The 18,763-nt window shown below is 43.9% G+C and overlaps 1 protein-coding gene across 1 annotated transcript in view; it reads left to right on the forward strand.

The window, feature by feature from the left end:
* Positions 1-13,894, forward strand: part of SKP2 (S-phase kinase associated protein 2) — a 39,058-nt gene extending 25,164 nt beyond the window's left edge. The window contains exons 8-10 of the mRNA XM_004605547.3: positions 4,130-4,181; positions 4,381-4,488; positions 12,084-13,894. Coding sequence (XP_004605604.3) covers positions 4,130-4,181; positions 4,381-4,488; positions 12,084-12,297 — 374 coding nt within the window. The 3' untranslated portion in view covers positions 12,298-13,894. The remainder of the gene's footprint in view (positions 1-4,129; positions 4,182-4,380; positions 4,489-12,083) is intronic.
* The last annotated feature ends 4,869 nt before the right edge of the window (positions 13,895-18,763 follow it).

Genomic DNA, 18,763 nt, shown 5'->3' on the forward strand with positions numbered 1-18,763 from the left:
TCTTCCGTCCCTCTCAGAGAGCCCGGCAAGCTACCAGTGATGTATTTGATATGCCAAAAATAGTAACAACAAGTCTCACAATGGAGACATTACTGGTGCCCGCTCGAGCAAATCGATGAACAACGGGACGACAGTGCTATGACAGTGTGACAGTGCTCCATGTTTTCAGGGGGTCTACCACAGTTTCAGTGGTACCGAATCATTTGTACTGATGTGATAATAGATCATCAGTTGCTCTCCTTGTTAACATTGAGAATCTTTCCATTTCATAAACAAACCTGGACAAGGATGAGTTTGAGTTCCTACAAAGCGGAAATAAGGTTCAGGGTCACTGCTCGCCAGATGGCCTTCTCCCCTCCGGCAGCCTCTGCCCGTCTTCCTCACTGCTTATCAGCTTCTTCCTCTTACAAGGACAGCAGGTGGTGCCCAACTGACATTTCCTTCCTACAGAGAGAGAGAGAGAGAGAGAGAGAGAGAGAGAGAGAGAGAGTTTTTCTCTGAAATGAACTGAAGTTTCAGAACTGTGGTGACACTCTTCTCTTCTCTGGGCAAATGGCTGTTAATTTTTTTTTCCCAAGGTTAGCTTAGAACACTTTCCTTTGTTCCTCTGTTAAAGAACAGATAGTCTATTGACCAAATATTGGCAAGAACAGTAGGTAATACTTGCAGGCCAGGCAAGAACAGAGACACACACGGTGAGTAGAAGGGCTCAGTGCTGTGACTGCTGGTTTTGACACTGGAGTCTTTGGCAGGGGCACTTGCTCTTTCATTGGCATCGTTTGGATTCCATTAGTTCCCGGACCGGGGCTGGACTCCCTGGATTCAGGGAATTGCTGGGCCACTTACTGGTTTGTCTTGAGCTGATTGTTCAACTTCTTACTCCTCATTTTTCTCCTGGCTAAAACAGATCACGTGGGACCCCACCTCTTGGGTTAGGCGCACTGAACTGCTCTTGGCACCTGCTAAGAATTCAGTCACAAGTGGTCATTCTTAGCACTTCTCAGGGGGCAACACAGAACGTGCTCTCAGAGTGGGCAGCCACAGCCCTGAGTGCCTCTCGGAGGGTCTGGCTTTCAGTCTTGCACTTGAGCTTGGCTTCTCTCGTTGGCATCACCTCTCCACTGAAACGACAGCTGTGTGGCGTCCGTCCCTGAGATCCTTGAGCTCTTGGTCTCCAGTTGTGTGTTGAATGGAAGTGAAGAAGGAACCTCGGCAGTAGCTCCGGATTATTGACCCTTTCCACCCAGAGACCACTGGCCGGACACGAGGGCGGGAGGGTGGAGAGGGAGGCCAAGGCTATCCATCCCCCAGCACCTGTTCTTTCCAGGTGGTGTCAGGATGTCGGATCTGACTCAGGATTCCTTTGACCGCCAGCCGGCTTACTGGATGGCGGGTCCCTCAAGATTGCCTTGTATGCTTTGTCCATCCAGTCATTCATTGACAATGTATTGTCTGAGCACCTGCCAGGCAGAAAGCCCTGGAGGGTGTGACCTGAAGCAAAACAGATGGAGTCACCCTTGTGGAGACATCTTTGTGAGGAAGGCAGACAGACAAGGAATGATTACTATGTGCACAGAAAGGAGGGTCAAGGACATGGGGAATGGGCGGGGGGTGTCTCTCTGAGGAAGTAACCTTTGAGCAGAGAGCCGGACAAGTAGACTTCATGGAGGTGAAGGAGAGAACATTCTAGACCCAAGGACCAGCAGGGAGAGAGGCCTTGAGCTGGCAGGCCCCGAGGAAGGGGCGTGGCCAGAGATGCCTGCGGCAGTGAGCCGGGCGCGCTGAGCCCAGGCAAGGCTGCTCTGGGTTTTCTTCTGGGAGACCTGGGAGTCCACTGGCTGTTTGACCCTAGGAATGACAGGAAGGATCTGGCAGCTTTTCCGAGTCGTTCTGGTGCTGGGCTGTGCAGAAGCTGGAGGAAGCCCAGGTGGTAGGAAGGGGTCAGATGTGGGACACGTTCTGAGAACCCATGTGGCAGGATTTGGTAACAGATGGGACGTGGGAGGGGCGAGAGCTTCTGCCACAATGACGTCACTCCTTGCTGCAAAGGAAATGACTTGGAACAGCTTGAGGGCCGAAATCAGGGCTTGGTGTGAGGCATAAATGGGAGAAACGGATCACCGATTCCTGTGGGGCGTTGAACCAGCTGAATATGAAAATTTAGGATTCAGAGGAGAGATGGGGAAAGAAGATACAGCTGTGAGAAAGAGGGACAAAACCTCAGACATGAAGTTTGTTTTGAAAATAAATAACAGGCACATTTATGAGTGATTAAGATTAAGCCTTTCAGCATTTCTGGGGAAGGGGGGCCGGCGGGGGGTGCCGCAAAATAGCTCATGACTTTCTTCCAATTGTTGGCATGGAGGAGCTGTGTTCCTCACTGGTGCTGGGGCGACCTGGGGGCCACTCCTGGCAATAATCAGTCCTGGGGCTGGGCATTTCAGAGCGCAGACCTGCAGTGCCCACCAGGGCTGGGGTGCTGGGCTTGGAGGGAGAAGGGGTGCAGAGTCCAGCTGTCTGCTGAGCTCTCTCCCTGGCCCCAGTTTGGAGGAATTCAGTTTTTGATTGACTGGTTTGAGGGGTCGCATGTGTGGGTGTTGGGGAATATATATGTTCCTGGCTTGGTGCTGGGAGGTGACTCCCATCTTAGAGAACCTCTGTGTGCGTGCGTGTGTGTGTGTGTCTGTGTGTGTGTGTCTGTGTGTGTGTGTGTGTGTGCGTGCGCACGTGCTTGGTGCTGAGAGGTGGCTTCCATTCTAAGGAACCTCTGTGTGTGTGTTGTGTGTGTGCATGTGTGCGTGCGCTCCTGGGAGGTGGCTCCCAGCTTAGAGAGTGTGTATGTGTGTGTGTGTGCACGCGTGCGTGCACGCTTGGTGCTGAGAGGTGATTTCAATTCTAGGGAACCTCTGTGTGTGTGTTGTGTGTGTGTGTGTGTGTGTGTGTGTGTGTGTGTGTGTGTGTGTGCGTGCGTGCGTGCCTGGGAGACGGCTCCCAGCTTAGAGAACCCGGTGTGTGTGGTGTGTGTGTAACTCCTGAATGTTTTCATTTTGTTTCTTGTGCTTTGGAAGCCACAACTGCTGGTACTCTGGGCTTACTCCTGGCTCTGCATTCAAGGATCGAGTTTGAACCAGTTTGACTACTTGCAAGTTGAGAGCTTTACCCACTGTACTATCTCTCTGGCCCCCGCAGTTGATATTTTCACCCTCAAAAAAAAAAAAAATCAAAGAAAGTTTTGCTTTCCTGAAAAACTGCTTAAAATGAAATACCTACTTACCATATATGTCGGGAGCTGGTGTATTTCTTCAATTCTAGGTGGTGTAACAGAAGTCTTTCCACTTGATGCCTGAAAAGCAGCATTTTAATTTCATTTTGCATTTCTTGCTCTACTTTTATGTTTTAATTTTGCAAAATATTGCTGTTCTTTATTTCTATCACTTATGTTCTTTTGTTCTTTTTCTGTTGGATGTATGCTGGAAAGATTTATTCCCGGATTTCTGAGACTTTAATTGTATTTTTGTTTTGTTCTATTGTAATAGTTACAAAATGTTACATAGTAAATTATAGCATTCCCTTTGTTTTCTTTTTATGTTTAGAAACTATTTACGTGGCCCAAGATCCAGTGAGTAATTTTTGCATATAGAACCCTTTAATACATGTGAAATTGATTTAGATTCATTTGAGTTGGTGAAATAAATTTTTTCTGGGTTTGGTATCTGTAGTGTATTTTAATATCTCATGATTTTGTTCTTTGATATTAAATGCTAATTATATTCAATGATATTTGATGTTAAATGATACTTAACATTAAATGATAGTTTTTTTTAGTAGTGATTTTGATTTTGCTTTTTTCTATTGTGAATGGGATTTCTTTTTTCCTTTATCTATCCTGTCATTCACTGTCCTATAGACACCACTGACTCCGTTTTACGCAGTTCTGTTACTTTTCCCCTAGGTCCTCAGGTGCTTCTCCTGACTTTCCCCTTTGTCCAGGCTGCTGATCTTGCTCTGATAGTGTAGACCCTCACCGCCTTGTTCTGAACTTGGAGTAGCGCAGTGTGCAGCGTACCATGTCCAGCCGCTGTCCTTTTCTTGCTTCTCCTTTAATAGTGACTTTTTTTGTTTCTTCCAGATCTCTCTACCTTAGTTGGAAGATGCCCCAATCTTGTCCACCTGGACTTAAGGTATGTTCAGCTTTTGCTTATCTTTTTTACAACAGACCCACCATAAGATTTTGCTTGCTCATTAAAATGAGTTGGGAATAGTGATGGGTGCAAAATGAATTGGGAATGGTGATGGATGGCACTGTGAGTGCTCAGCAGGGGATGGCCTGGCCCCGCCCCCTGGTGCGGCTCTTCAACCCTGCCCTCTGCTGTGTTACAGTGACAGCGTCATGCTGAAGAACGACTGCTTTGAGGAATTCTACCACCTCAACTACCTCCAACATCTGTCACTCAGCCGGTGCTATGATATAATACCCGAAACTTTACTGTAAGTCTTTCGGTTGCTTAAGGTTTGTAGAAAGGAGGGATCAAAGAAAATAGCAGTTGCTATTAAAATTGGTTGTTGTAAGGTTTTTTTTTTTAAAAAAAAAAAAACTCCTGTCTCTATACATCAGGGATTACTCCTGGCAGTTGGTGTGGGGTGGGGGTGGAGCCTGCAGAGTGCTGGGGATTGAACCCAGATCAGCCATGTGCAAGACAAGTGCCTACTCACTGTACTACCACCCTGACCTTTGAAATCAGTTCTTAATGTCGTATATTTCAAACCTGTATCACTGTATCACTGTCATCCCATTGCTCATCGATTTGCTCGAGCGGGCACCAGTAACGTCTCCATTGTGAGACTTGTTAACTGTTTTTGGCATATCGAATACGCCATGGGTAGCTTGCCAGGCTCTGCCGTGCAGGCAAGATACTCTCTGTAGCTTGCTGGGCTCTCCGAGAGGGGCGAAGGAATTGAACCTGGGTCGGCCGAATGCAAGGCAAACACCCTACCGCTGTGGTATCAATATTAGCCTAACACTGTCCTACACATATGTAAAGGTGTCCTGGGTGGAATTGGCTCAGTACGGGGTCCGGAGAGATCTATAGCTTAATTTTCTTTAAGAAGGCTTCCTGTCACTCATCCCAGAGAGCTGGAAATTTTTTCATCATGTCAAGTACTTGGAAGTTTTATGCAAACAGCAAGACATCACCATTTCGGTTTGGGTCTGGTACTCTCAGCCAGTCAGCCCCAGATGAGACTGTTTATCTGACCCGTGTGTAGCTCGAACTGTGCCTGAGCTTCTGGGTCCTACTCGAGAAGGATGGGGAAGTGGAACAGAGAATGTGCCCAGTGCCCAAATGACTGCTTTGGCTCATACAAGTTGGGCTTGAAAATTAGTGAATAAATCAGATAATTCAGCTAATAGGATTAACCAAGGGAATTATGCCATCTAGTCAGTATAGTTTTAATTATTCATGTAAATGCGTCTTGAGGCCCAGGGCCTGAATTTCTCATTTAGGAAAAATGTTGACTGAATTCCACGGCGCTGAGAGGTCCGAGTCTGAGATCATCTGTATGGAGCTCTGAGGAGAGCTTCCTATTCTGTTCTCTAGCCTCTAGAGCTCCTGGGAACTTCTAGCATATCCCCCCAAAGGTTTTTCTGTCAGTCTTTCCTGTTCTTACCACCTGGCTCCCAACTTTTCTCATGATAATGTATCCACGAGTTCTGTGTTTATTCTTTGGCTCCAGAGAGCTTGAGGCTAAGCAGATAAACCCTTAATAACTCTTTTCCAAGCAGAGGTAGGGCAAGGTTGTCAGTCTGCATCTTCCTGTTATCCTGGCAATCAAAGATGTTTGCTTAGAGTGCCTTCGTGGTTCCTGTGCATGGACTGAACTCTCAAGACTTTTTTCTGACAAAATCTTTTTGATGTAAGAAGGTGGACGATGGTGGTGGGACAGGGGGAGTGAGGTAGTATCAGGGAGCGGAGAGAAATACTCTTCCCCACCATGCTGGCCCCTATCAAATGCCTAGGGGGCAGGCCTGGTCAAGTCTTCCCTGGCTCTGCATCCACTGGCCCCACTGGCCCCACTGGGCAGCCGTCAAGCTGTCCCTGAGGTCCACCTGTGCTACACTGCACCAGCAGTTGGTTTTCTCTGGGGTCCATGGCCTCAGACTGGAGTGAGGAGAGGAATTGTTCCCTTGTGTGTGCACTTCTCAAGATGGAGGCAGTGTGCTGTAGCTTCTCTATACTTGGTCCTCGAGGGTTTTCCCCAAACAGCCCCCACCATGGGGCTCTCTGTGCCCGGACAGCCGGTTGCTGGAGTGTCAGAGGGGCAATCCTTTGAAGTTCTGGCCTCTTCCCTGATGTTCTTTTTTTTTTAAGAATTTTTTTAAATTAATTTATTTTTCATTTGAATCACCATGAGATAGACAGTTATAAAGTTGTTCATGTTCAGGTTTCAGTCTTGAGAGTTCAGTCCATGCCCATGAACCATGAAGGCACTCTAAGCAGACATCTTTGTATGTTCCATACCTATCCCTTCACCAATGTATGTTTCCTGTCTTGATGTCCTAGTTTCCCTCCAGCTAACACTGTTCCCCCAGCCTGCCTCTGTGGTCTCTCTCTCTCTCTCTCTCTCTCCCTCTCTCCCTCTCTCCCTCTCTCCCTCCCTCCCTCCCTCCCTCCCTCCCTCCCTTTTTTTTTTCTTTTAGGTACTATGGTTTGCAATACTGTTACTAAAAGGGTATCATGCAAATCACTTGACCTCTTTTCAGCACCCAGTTCTTGTCCACTGTGATCATTTCCAACTATTATTGCCATAGTGGTCCCTTCTTTGTCCTAACTGCGCTCCCTCCTTACTTGTGTCAGGCTTCTGACCGTGGGCCAGTCCTCCTGGCCCTTTCTTCTCTAGTCTTTGGGTATTATTCTCACACTATCTTTTTTTTATATCCGACAAGTGATTGCAATCATTTTATGCCTTTCCCTCACCCTCTGACTCATTTCACTCAGCATGATACTCTCCATATCCATCCATGGATAAGCAAATTTCATGACTTCATGTTTCCAGGCGGCTACACAGTATTCCATTGTGTCCGTGTACCATAGTTTCTTTATCCGCTCATCTAGTCTCAAGTACTTGGGGTGTTTCCAAATTCTGGCTATTGTGAACAGTGCTGCAGTGAACATTCCCTCAGGTTCTTCACACAGCCCTTCTTTCCTCTTGAAGCTTCTCCTTTTCTGGAGGCGGGGGTGCACCACTACCGAGGTGAAGCCTCAGTTTCTGCAGCAGCAAAGGTTTCAAGCCTTGGAGCTACTTACTGGGGGATGGGGGGTGGGGCAGCAGGGTCACTTTTCTGGTGCTTCTGCCGTCTCCCCCACTCCCTGCAGTGGCCCCCTTTTTTGCCTGCTGGCTTCACCTTGAGAAGCAAGCAGGGGTGTCGGGGGCTAATGTCCCAAGCAGACCCCTGGGAGAGATGAGAACACAGAGGAGAGAGAGGCTGGGGCTGGAGCGATAGTACAGCGTGTAGGGCATTTGCCTTGCACGCGGCCGACCCAGATTCGATTCCCAGCATCCCATATGGTCCTCTGAGCACTGCCAGGGGTGATTCCTGAGTGCAGAGCCAAGAATAACCCCTGTACATTGCCAGGTGTGACCCAAAAAGCCAAAAAAAAAAAAAAAAGAGGAGAGAGAGGCTGTCCATGAGCCCCAGGGACAAAGGCCCAGAAGTCCAGTGGACCCTGGCTTCCCTCAGAGGGGACGACCGTGTGCTGCTGGCCCTCGTTGTGTCTCCATAAAAACTCGAAATTCCTTCTTATCAATAGTCTCTCTAAACAGATATTTATATATTATTTATAATAGACTACATTATATTTTGTTATATAACTTCTTAATATAAAGTTAGAATATAATTTTATCCATTTTTAGGGGCTGGAGCGATAGCATAGCTGGTAGGGCATTTATTTGCCTTGCACGAGGCCAACCCAGGTTCGATTCCCAGCATCCCATATGGTCCCCTGAGCATCGCCAGGGGTAATTCCTGAGTGCAGAGCCAGGAGTAACCCCTGTGCATCGCCAGGTGTGACCCAAAGAGCGGGAAAAAAAAACTTTATCCATTTTTAGGATAAAACATATTTCTATAAACTTATAGGCCTATTCATATTTTTCCTTAACACTTTCTTAATTCTTAACTCACTGTTAACAAATTGTGCATTTTCATGATTCATCTATTTTATGTTAATTTTAAGTGTATTATAATAGAAATATTTAAACCATTAATTTTTCAAATTTATATACAGTTAAAAAGATAAAGCTATAGTTACTAAAAAAAAAAACACCTCATTCTCTCTAGTTTCTCGCAGCTTGAAATTCATGTTATAAAATTCGTATTACGGATCGTAAGCACTGGTGGTGTGATCCTCAACAAGAACCTGCCGAGAGCCATTTGTGCTAAGGAGGTGGCACGGAGGTGACAGCACATGCAAGGCAGTGAGCTCCTTGGGCCCCCTGAGCACTGCTGGAGAGCTGAAAAAAAAAAATGAGGAATTTATAATTTTGTTTAGGGGCCACACCCGGCTGTGCTCAGGGCATACTCCTGGCTCTGGCTCTGTCCTGCTGGGCTCAAAGGACCATATGTGATACTGGGACTTGAATGAACTTGGGTTGGCCGAGTGCAAGGCAAGCGTTCCACTTGCTGGACTATTGCCCAGGCCCCAGATTTTTTTTTCTTAGAAGTGGACCATAGCTGTCTTTCTTATGTGATGTTTTGAAGTCCTGGCAAGGCTGTCAGGTTTTCCCGAGAAGATGTTTGTTGCATGTATTCCCTTACCACCCCACTGCTCTGAGCACCCAAGGCTAAACTCTCTCTGAATTAGTCTATATTTCTCATTCAAGTAAGGAATCCAAGTTCGAGCTCATAAACTGATCCCAGATTAAAGGATTAAGTAAAACTCTTCAAGATAGGAGGATTTCCAGTGGAGGCATTTGAGACTTTACCAGGAAAACAGGATTATATCAATGAGGGGTATAGAGAATTGAGGAAGGGGTGTAGAAATTCCTTTGTTTACTAAAATTGAAAGTAGACTTAAAACCTTATTGTTGTTTGTCTTTAATGCATCTTAAATTAGAAAGAATTACTTTGAAGATACTCTTTCCTATTTCTATTTGCTTTTCACGCTCTGCTATTATAATTTGTAGTGGGGAGGCATTGAAAGATCGTATCGAATTATATATATTTCATATTACTACAGGAAAATAATTGCATGCAGGTCACGAAATTGTTTTTTGTTTCTGATTTCGCTTTTTGTCTCTCCTCCTGGATTCTCAATGTCAGGATGCCTTAAACGCTTCTGCGGGGTCTCTGCCGTCTCCGTTTGCGTATTTGTTCTGCTTTGTTGTAGGCCTTGCACGTTGTAGTCTGAGGTGTGGTTCAGAGAGCTTTTCTTTGGGTTCCTGCTTAAAATTGGAGGGAGATGGCTCCCAGGACTGGTGTGCTTGCTGTGCAGCCTCCATCCCCGCTGCTGCACGGTCCCCTAGGCACAGAGCTGGGAGTGGCTCCTGAGCACCCCACACTTGGGGCCTCACACTCACTCACACAGACTTTAAGGAGGTTGTGGATTTTCCACTTGGACGCTGGTCCTGCCCTCTGTCACCCAGCTCACACCCTCTGCACACAGCATCTTGGTGTCTTCCCAGAGGGGGAGGTTTTCTTTCTTTCCCAAGGCCCTGTGCAGTGCTGGTGATACCAGAATTTCCTCTGCTGCCTCCTTTTCTTATTCCCACCCACAGTTCCCTTCCCCTCCTCAGTAGCGCCTGTTGCAGATGGACTGACATCTGACTCTGGGTATCCCAGAACCAGGATTCACGTGGTGATTAGCGTTCTCATGCACTCAGATTTCATGTAAGAGGACTTTAAGATCGGGGCAGGTTGCTCTCATCTTAAATGATGGGAAATCTACAGTGCTGGATATTGTGGCCTCTCTTTTTTTCTCCGATTTCCTTATTCTAGAGATTAGACTCTTAAAGGACACCACCAGTTTGTTCTTTTCTGAATTTTTCAGAGTCCTCTAACGTCAAATTCTGATTGTGCTTTATGACTGGCAGGCATGGCTTGTTGATTTGGGTAACATTTTCCTAAGTTACCCTTCAGCTTGCCTTCAGCTGACATCCCAGGCCTTTTAGGCACTTAGTTGGATGTAGAATAAACTCATTTTGAGGTGTGATGGGGATACTGGGAGTGTGTGTTGAGCATGGAGGGGTCTAAGGCTCCTGAACAGCTTGATGGAAACATCAATGACTTTGGCGCTGGGCACTGGCCATACTGTGAGCGGGGCTCTAGGAAGATGGCTTGGACTTGGGATAGAGAAGAGATCGGAAGGAGGGAAGATCGGAGTAAGGTGCTAACTACGGGAAGGGGTTTGTTTTGTTTGGGGGCCTCTCCACTGGCTACAGCCGGCAGCACTGAGGATTCCGTGTGGTGCCAGGGTTCAGACTTGGGGTCAGACTTGAGGCCCTCTACATGCCAGGCATGTGCTCCACCTTAAAACTCAGAAAGGGTTTTTTGGATTTTGTTTTTTGATTTCAAGAAACATGAAACTTAGGCAGCTTCTGCTTTTCTCTGAGAAGTCCCCACTTCTTAAACTGGAACTCTATATCCCAGATGGAACTGAAGGTGGGGTTGTTCTAGAGTGAATTTGTGATTTATTCAGTGTATTTACCTAATTTTTATACCTATGTACCCAGGGGCATGTTAAACATTTCTTGGGTGCAAAGGGGTCACAAGTGGAAAATTGGAGTAAGCCCACTGTCACTGTCCAGCCCGGTCATTGATCTGCAAGGGGATTTTTGTTGGCATTCCAAACTAAATATTCCCTTTCCTGAGACTTTGTACCGTGTGTCCCAACCTGGAGCAAATACAGATCAGAGGGTTGGATCTCTGAGCATACAGAAGTGGTTAAGAAGAAAGAATCATTACCAAATTGTGTTTGCTTTGGGGAGCAAATGTCCTATTTCTGTGTACACTATCCCCATTTCATTGTTGACCGTGTTGTATTTTACCTAATGTGAAATGCCCAAGAAGTGAGTTGGGCTCATGTGACAGAGGAAAGCAAACCAAAAAGAAAAAAACAAACCAAAAAAAATAGTATTATGTGGGTTAGCTGGCCCTTGCCTTTTATGAAGACCTGATGGTCGCCCTTCACTGCTTCTGTCCCCAAATATATATAATCAAGTCTGAATTAGCTTAGTGAAGGCACAGTTAAGTTTCATCATATGTACAAACCTGTTGGCTAGTGACTATTTTTTAATTTTTTGGCTTTGGGGCCACACCCAACAATTCTCCAGAGCTACTCCTGGCTCTGCTCTTAGGAATTATTCCTATCCATGCATGGCAAACAATATGGGATGCCAGGGATCAAACTCAGGTCTGCCATGTGCAAGGCTAACTCCCTACCTGCTGAACCATCTCCCATCTCTCCAGCCCTGCTAGTGACCATTATTAGGAAGTTTCCAGCTCTGCAGAAACCACCTTTCCAACCAGAGCCTGTCTCAAATACGGCATGTCCATATCCTTTAATTGCAAATAATCTTCCACTCTTGCTGCATCAAGTTTTCCAGTAAAACTTGATGATCCCAGTACAGTTTAACACTCTCCAAGATAGACAGTGAGGAAAGGCAGAGGAGGGGGCTAGTGACCCCCTGCATTGCCAGGCCTGAGCACAAACCATGAGGCCCACACTACAGGCGCTTATCATGGGAGTGTTTCCCAGCACTGCCAGGAAGGTCCTCCTGTCATGAAGAATGGAGATCAGAGGCAAATATGGTTGGATTGTGAATAAATCTCAGAGCTTTTTGGTTGTTAAAATAAATCCACGTAATGCAGTATGGTTTCCTCGGGCCATGTTGCCTGAGCAATGTTCGGGCCTGTGCTTTCTGGTTTGATGTACCTTGGCTATTTTCCCATGTCACTCTTTGCAACTTATGCTGTCAGTCAATTTGAATTTTACAGACTGGGATACAAATTGTAGAAATTAGGTCATGTAACCCTAGTGGAATAAGTCTCTGTCGATACTGTTTCTCTGAAACTTTCTCTTCTTTTCCAGTGAACTTGGAGAAATTCCCACACTAAAAACACTACAAGTCTTTGGAATCGTGCCGGATGGTACCCTTCAGCTGTTAAAGGAAGCCCTTCCTCACCTCCAGATTAATGGCTCCCATTTCACCACCATTGCCAGGCCAACCATTAGCAACACAAAGAACCAGGAGATGTGGGGCATCAAATGTCGGCTGACACTTCAAAAGCCCAGTTGTCTATGAAGTATTTATTCCTGAATGACAACTCCTCCTTGGAACAGGGAAATAGGCAGGAAGCCCATTAGTTGGAGCACTCTACTATTTTTACTCTTGATTTCTCCTTTGCCTTCTTCATTCTCTAAGTATATCTGAAAACCCCTTAAGAGAGAGAATGATGATGTATGGCCTTCTTTCAATGACTGTAAGAGCTGTCACTGCTCTATTTTTATAAGCCTAAGTTCTCAGTTTTGTGAAATTTTAGGAAAGAAGCAAGCTTGTAATTTTGAGTCCTTAAAGAGAAGATTTTGAGCCACCTCTTCCAAGTGCCCTTCTTGTCAGATCTATTTTGAATCAAGCTTACAAATTATCAGGCAATCTTCTTTCTAGCCTCTAAGTTTTCTTCTATTTAATCTTTCACTATTTCTTTGTGAAACATAAATTGGAAGAAGAATAAGCTATTTGTCTCGAGTTCAACAGTGGCAGTTAAAGCACTCTCTTCTGGGGATAGAAGAATATTTGCCTTTAGATATGAAATTAGATTAATGGACACAACCCTCATGAGTCATCTTAAAACTCAAATTGAAAGCCAAAAAATTCTTAGTATGAAATTTGTAAAGAATTTGAAGACCCCAGAAATAATTTTCTGTGACAGGTATAAGGATCTCTAATGCACATTAATAAAATAGCTTTTAATGTTCTGTTTTCCCAGATTTCCTAAATTAGCAAAGGGAATGCTATTGTGGTCTTAAAACTTTTTAATCATCTTATGTTAATATGCATTTTTTAGCTTTTAAAAGGACTTGCTTTTAGAAAGTTGGTATAATCAGGCAGTTTTCATGTTGAAATGCTGAAGTTTTCTCTTTATTGCTGAGTTATTAAGGTTATTTTTATATTACTCAGAATCAAGCATTTGAAATAGTATTTTATTTTTTAATGGTCTTCCGTAATAATTTCTTGAAACCCCATTTTATTAGGTTATTAGACCGGTTTCCTAAAACTTCATGCTTTTTTTTCTGTCAGAAATATACACATGCCTGTGCAATTTCAGAGACATAATCATAGTGTGCACCTGTATAAAAGTTAAGACTGGGATGTTGCACCTCCTGATGACATCAGTGAAAATTTTTCTATGGTACATAGAAGCAAAAAGATTACATTCTGCTTTACCAAAAACAACAACAAAAAAATAGAATAAAACCCACAAACACTAGTTTCTTGTTTAAACTGATGACCTCTGCATAAAGCAAATATTTCTAGTAGCATTTCATAAAAGTATTCCTAAAAATCAGATTTCTTAGATGTTAGAAATTATGATATGAAGTGCCCTTATCTGCTCAGATCTAAATAAGAACATTTTATAGTACTGTGATACGGGAAATGATTATGTTTCAATGTCATGGTCGTTCAGAGTGCTAAATACTACTTGAAATTGTTGTTTACAAATAGTGACAAGGGCTCACCATGGGATCCGGTTGGACTCCTGACTTCCGGATGCCCCGGTGTACACAGTACTTCTCAACTCCAGTCCAGCCATAAGCTATTTTGCCAACATGTCAGTGATCAGTATTTTTTTATGTGATTTCTACTTTTATAGACTTGTTTAAAAATAAAACTTTTTTGTATAAAAGTCGTCGGCTGTTTTCTCTTTTATTCCTAAGTATTATGTTAACCATGAGGAAGCACCTGTGTGGTATGGCCACTGTGTCAAAGTAAGGCCCTTCAAAACAAAGCCTCAAATGTTTCCTTTTCTCCTGTGTAATTCATATGCTTGTCAAATTTAAATGGTTTGTAATATTTTTTGACAGGGCGCTATTAGTGCATTATCTCTGAAGTGTGATTCAAAGAGTATGTTTATAAAATTTTTGGAATTGAGATCATTAATATGGTAGTCAAGTACCATCAATGAGTCAGTTAATAAGCACGTTTTCTCTCTCCCTTTGTCTCTCTCTCCCTTTGTCTCTCTCTGCCTCTCTCTCTCTCTCTCTCTCTCTGCCTCTCTCTCTCTCTCTCTCTGCCTCTCTCTCTCTCTCTCTCTCTCTCTCTCTCTCTCTCTCTCTCTCTCTCTCTCTCTCTCTCTCTCTCTCTCTCTCTCTCTCTCTCTCTCTCTCTCTCTCTCTCTCTCTCTCTCTCTCTCTCTCTTTGGGTCACACCCAGCGATGCTCAAGGTTTACTCCTGGCTCTGCACTCAAGAATTACTCCTGGCGGTGCTCGGGCACCATATAGGATGTGGGGGATTGAACCCAGGTCAGCTGCATGCAAGATAAATGCCACAGTACTATGGCTCTGGCCCCATAAGCACGTTTTAAATAGAAATTTGACCTAGTTCAATCGCCAACACTGCAGTGATCCTCCAAAGCCCCCCAAGAGCGATCCCGGAGCACAGAGCCAGGAGTAACACTTGAGCACTGCTAGCTATGGCCCTAAAACCTAGAAAAAAAGAAAAAAATGATAGATAATATGCAACATGTGGAAAATCGGATCTCATCCACTTTCCACAGTCATTAACTCGAGCAATTTCATTTCATCCACCATGATGACACACAGATTACTTGAAGCAAACCGTAGACACTATAATTTCATAAGTGCTTCAGTATGTATTTTTAACTTCTAAAAGATGGTGTCCTGAATTAATTCTGAACATGAAGATGTTGTTAAATTCCCCAGATATTCTTATTGTTTTATTTTTAGTGCTGAGGCTCTTAGCCAGGGTCTGAAACATGTTAAGTCATGCATTCTATCATTGAGCCACATCTATGACACGGATTTGTTTTGATGAGACTCCAATCATGGCTCATACATTGTACCTGACTGACAATCTCTTAAGTCTCTTAGTCTCTGGGCTCCATTTTTTTATCCCCTGCAACTTACTTATCAAAGAAACTTGTTTATTTGTTGCATGTTCCACAGTCTGGATTTTGCTGCTGTGACATATAACAGGTTTAATTGATCTATTATTTCTACAAACTGACTGATCTAGCAGCAAAAAAAAAAGTTTTTGAGCAAGATGATTTGGATTCACCAGGAAATGTAGGAATATGTGAAGGTACTTTTGGTTACCACAGGGGACAGGTACTAATGGCATCTAGCAGGATGCTGTCTTCTAACAAATAATTTATTGTTTGTTAGAATTTACTATTTGTTACAAAACAAATAATTTATTGGGTCAAAATGTCTTAAGTACTAGAGGTGAGAAGCCCTAATCTACATACAGTCTTATCAAGATCTCTTTTATGGGGGGTGGGGGCTCACATCTGGCAATGCGCAGGAGTTAACTCCTGTCTCTGCACTCAGGAATCACTCCTGATCATGCTCAGGGGACCATATGGGGTGCTGGGGATCAAACCCAGGTCACTTGCCTCAACCAAGGCAAGTGCCCTATTGTAGGATAACATTGGTTTGTCCTTTCTTCTTGGTCTCAGGGAGCTTAGGTTTATTGGGTTACACCCATAACAGTGCCCCTGAGACACTCCCATCCCTCTGTATTTATTGGAATATAGCTCTAAACATTTTAGGTTTAACATTGGTATGTTCTTTCTCCCTTTCCACAGGGAGCTTAGGTTTTTATACCCATCACAGTGCTCCCAAGGCACTCCCATTCCTCTGGGTTTATCTGTAACCTCCTCTCTGTGACCAGTTCCCCAATTGGTCAATCATCTTTCTCCCCAAATCAGACTCTGTTGACTTACAAGGTCAGATCCACCTCAGGACTCCCGTTTTGTATTTATAAGTGAAATATTGCTTTTCTCCTTCCCTTATGTCCTTTTGCATAGTTTACTTTAGAGCAATGTCCTTTCTGTATAGATACAGGAACAGTTAATGCTATGCATTTGTGACTTGAGAATTAATTGACTCACAATAGTATTCAGTCCTGAGCATCTGTTTTCTTGACTTAAGCCTCAGCTGCCCTTAGTTCCTAGCACCCCCAAAGCAGGGTCCCAATGAGGGACTGGATGCAAGGAACTGATGGACCAGGGCAAGCTGTGAGCTACCCTGCATCAAAATGGGCCAGGCCAAATGCCATAGTACTTAACTATAAGTTAAGAGCACGGTCATGGACAAATTCTGTCATGATCCAAAGAGTAACAACTGGATTAGGACCCTGGTAGGGTTAGAAAAGACTAATCTGGCCTGAGCACTGTATTCTGGGATCTATAGTGAGATGTCCCCAGGAGAGGCACCCTATAAGCTTAATCTCTTATTGTGTTCATACAAAATGACCAACATTATTAAGAAATAGAATTAAGATGAACATTTAAATGGTTGTTGGACTAAGGAAAGGAGAAACATAACCCTAGATGGTATTTCTTCTATGAACAGATCTCCTGGCTGCAGGAGATCTTTGTCTTATTTTAAAAGAGTTTTCCTCAGAAAGAAGGGCTTTCACAGAATCTGGAAAAAATATGAGTGCCCGAGAACAGATGACTGGTTAAAGAAACTTTGGTACATCTATACAATGGAATACTATGCAGCTGTTAGAAAAGATGAAGTCATGAACTTTGCATATAAGTGGATCAACATGGAAAGTATCATGCTAAGTGAAATGAGCCAGAAAGAGAGGGACAGACATAGAAGGATTACACTCATCTGTGGAATATAAAATAACAGTAGGAGACTAATACCCAAGAATAGTAGTATATAATACCAGGAAGTTGGCTGCATAGCTTGGAAGCTGGCCTCATACGCTGGGGGAAAGTCATCTCAAATAGAGAAGGGAACACCAAGTAAAATGTGATTGAAGATTCCGTGCGGGAAGGGAGATGCGTGCTGAAAGTGGACTAGAGACTGAACATGATGCCCACTCAATACCCCTATTGCAAACCACAACACCCAAAAGGAGAGAGAGAGAACAAATTGGAATGCCCTGCCACAGAGGCGGGGTGGGGTGGAGTGGGGGGGATACTGGGTTCATTGGTGGTGGAGAATGGACAGTGGTGGAGGGATGGACTCTCGAACATTACATGAGGTAAAAACAAGCACAAAAATGTGTGAATCTGTAACTGTACCCTCACAGTGACTCACTAATTAAAAAATTTAAAAAATAAAATAAATTTTTAAAAAAGAAAGAAGGGCTTTCCTATGTTGACTGTACTACCTCCAATGTGTAGTGGCTACCCCCAATGCTTGGAGGTTGGGCTAGTCGAGATGGAGCTGGAAGAGACTAGCATGGGACCAGGAGGAGACAGGAATGAGGGGCAGTGTGAGACTGGATTGGGGAACTTAGTGAGACTGGAACGGGCGCATGGGGAGAAAAGAATAAACAGCACCTGATCACCAACCCGCCTGGTGGCCCTGCTCCCTCCTTCATGCTCTGTTGGCGATGGCTACAGACCTGGGAGGGGAAGCGGCTCGCGGCCACTGAATGCACGTGGAGAGAGACCACCCCACCGCCACTGCTCACATACTTATTCTGTGATTACACATCTGGCTCTTATTTTGTGAACTTAACATACCATACCTGCTGTGTCTATCACTCCAGTCCTTCCAGTTCTCTTTTTAATTAGAAAATTACTATTTATCAAGTCTCTCCTACCAAATAGCATGTAACATCTGGCAGTTACTTTCACTTTTTTCTTTTCATGGTGTGTTAATGTCTGCCTTTGGTCCTTAACGCCTCCATCTCTTACATTCTTGCCACAAATTATAGGGTTACTCTAAGTGCCAAGTTTTTTTCTGGATAATAAATCTTGTGTCCCTTCTAGTGATTGCTATTTCAATTCAGAATTCGCTCAAGGACAGCACAGGGAAGCACGGAGCATATGAAGAAAGGCCCGGGAGCAAGACCCTAGAGAAAATCCCTGTCTACTGGACACCCTCGCCCTGAACAAGTGAAAGAGCAACTTCCTCTTTTCTTAGCATTCCTCCCCTCTCCCCACTACCCAACTATTTCTAAAAGTCAAAGAGCTCTTTTCTCTAAGAGGCTGACATTAGGATGCCACTTTGAAGCCTTAACGTCTAGACTGACTTCATTATATGGCTTTACTTTTCTTTTTTTTTTTCAGCTGTTTTTTACATTTTAATAAACTTAAATATTAAGATTCTATTATTTTAGTACTTCTCAAATTCCAGAATATTTAATTTATAATTGTGAGCATTAAAATCATTTTAAGATTTTGAAGGGGACTATGAGGAAGACTAAGGCAGTCTAATTTCTTTTTTTTTTTTTTCATTTTTATTGAATCACTGTAAGATAGTTACAAGCTTTCATGGTTGGGTTACAATCACACAATGATCAAACACCCATCCCTCCACCAGTGCACATTCCCCACACCAATATCCCCAGCATACCCTCCCTTTCTCACTCTCCCCATCTCCATGGCAGAAAATATTCCCTATGCTTTTGAACATTATGGCTAAGGCAGTCTAATTTCCATAGTCATAAATTAAGAGGAATAGAACATATATCCTATCAATTACCTTCTATTTATGTTATCTACCTAATAGGTATTAGCCAGGCATTTATATCAGCTTTACGGTGCTTTTTTTTTTTCAC

The sequence above is a fragment of the Sorex araneus genome, chromosome 1, assembly GCF_027595985.1.
Source record: "Sorex araneus isolate mSorAra2 chromosome 1, mSorAra2.pri, whole genome shotgun sequence".
Lineage (NCBI taxonomy): Eukaryota > Metazoa > Chordata > Mammalia > Eulipotyphla > Soricidae > Sorex > Sorex araneus.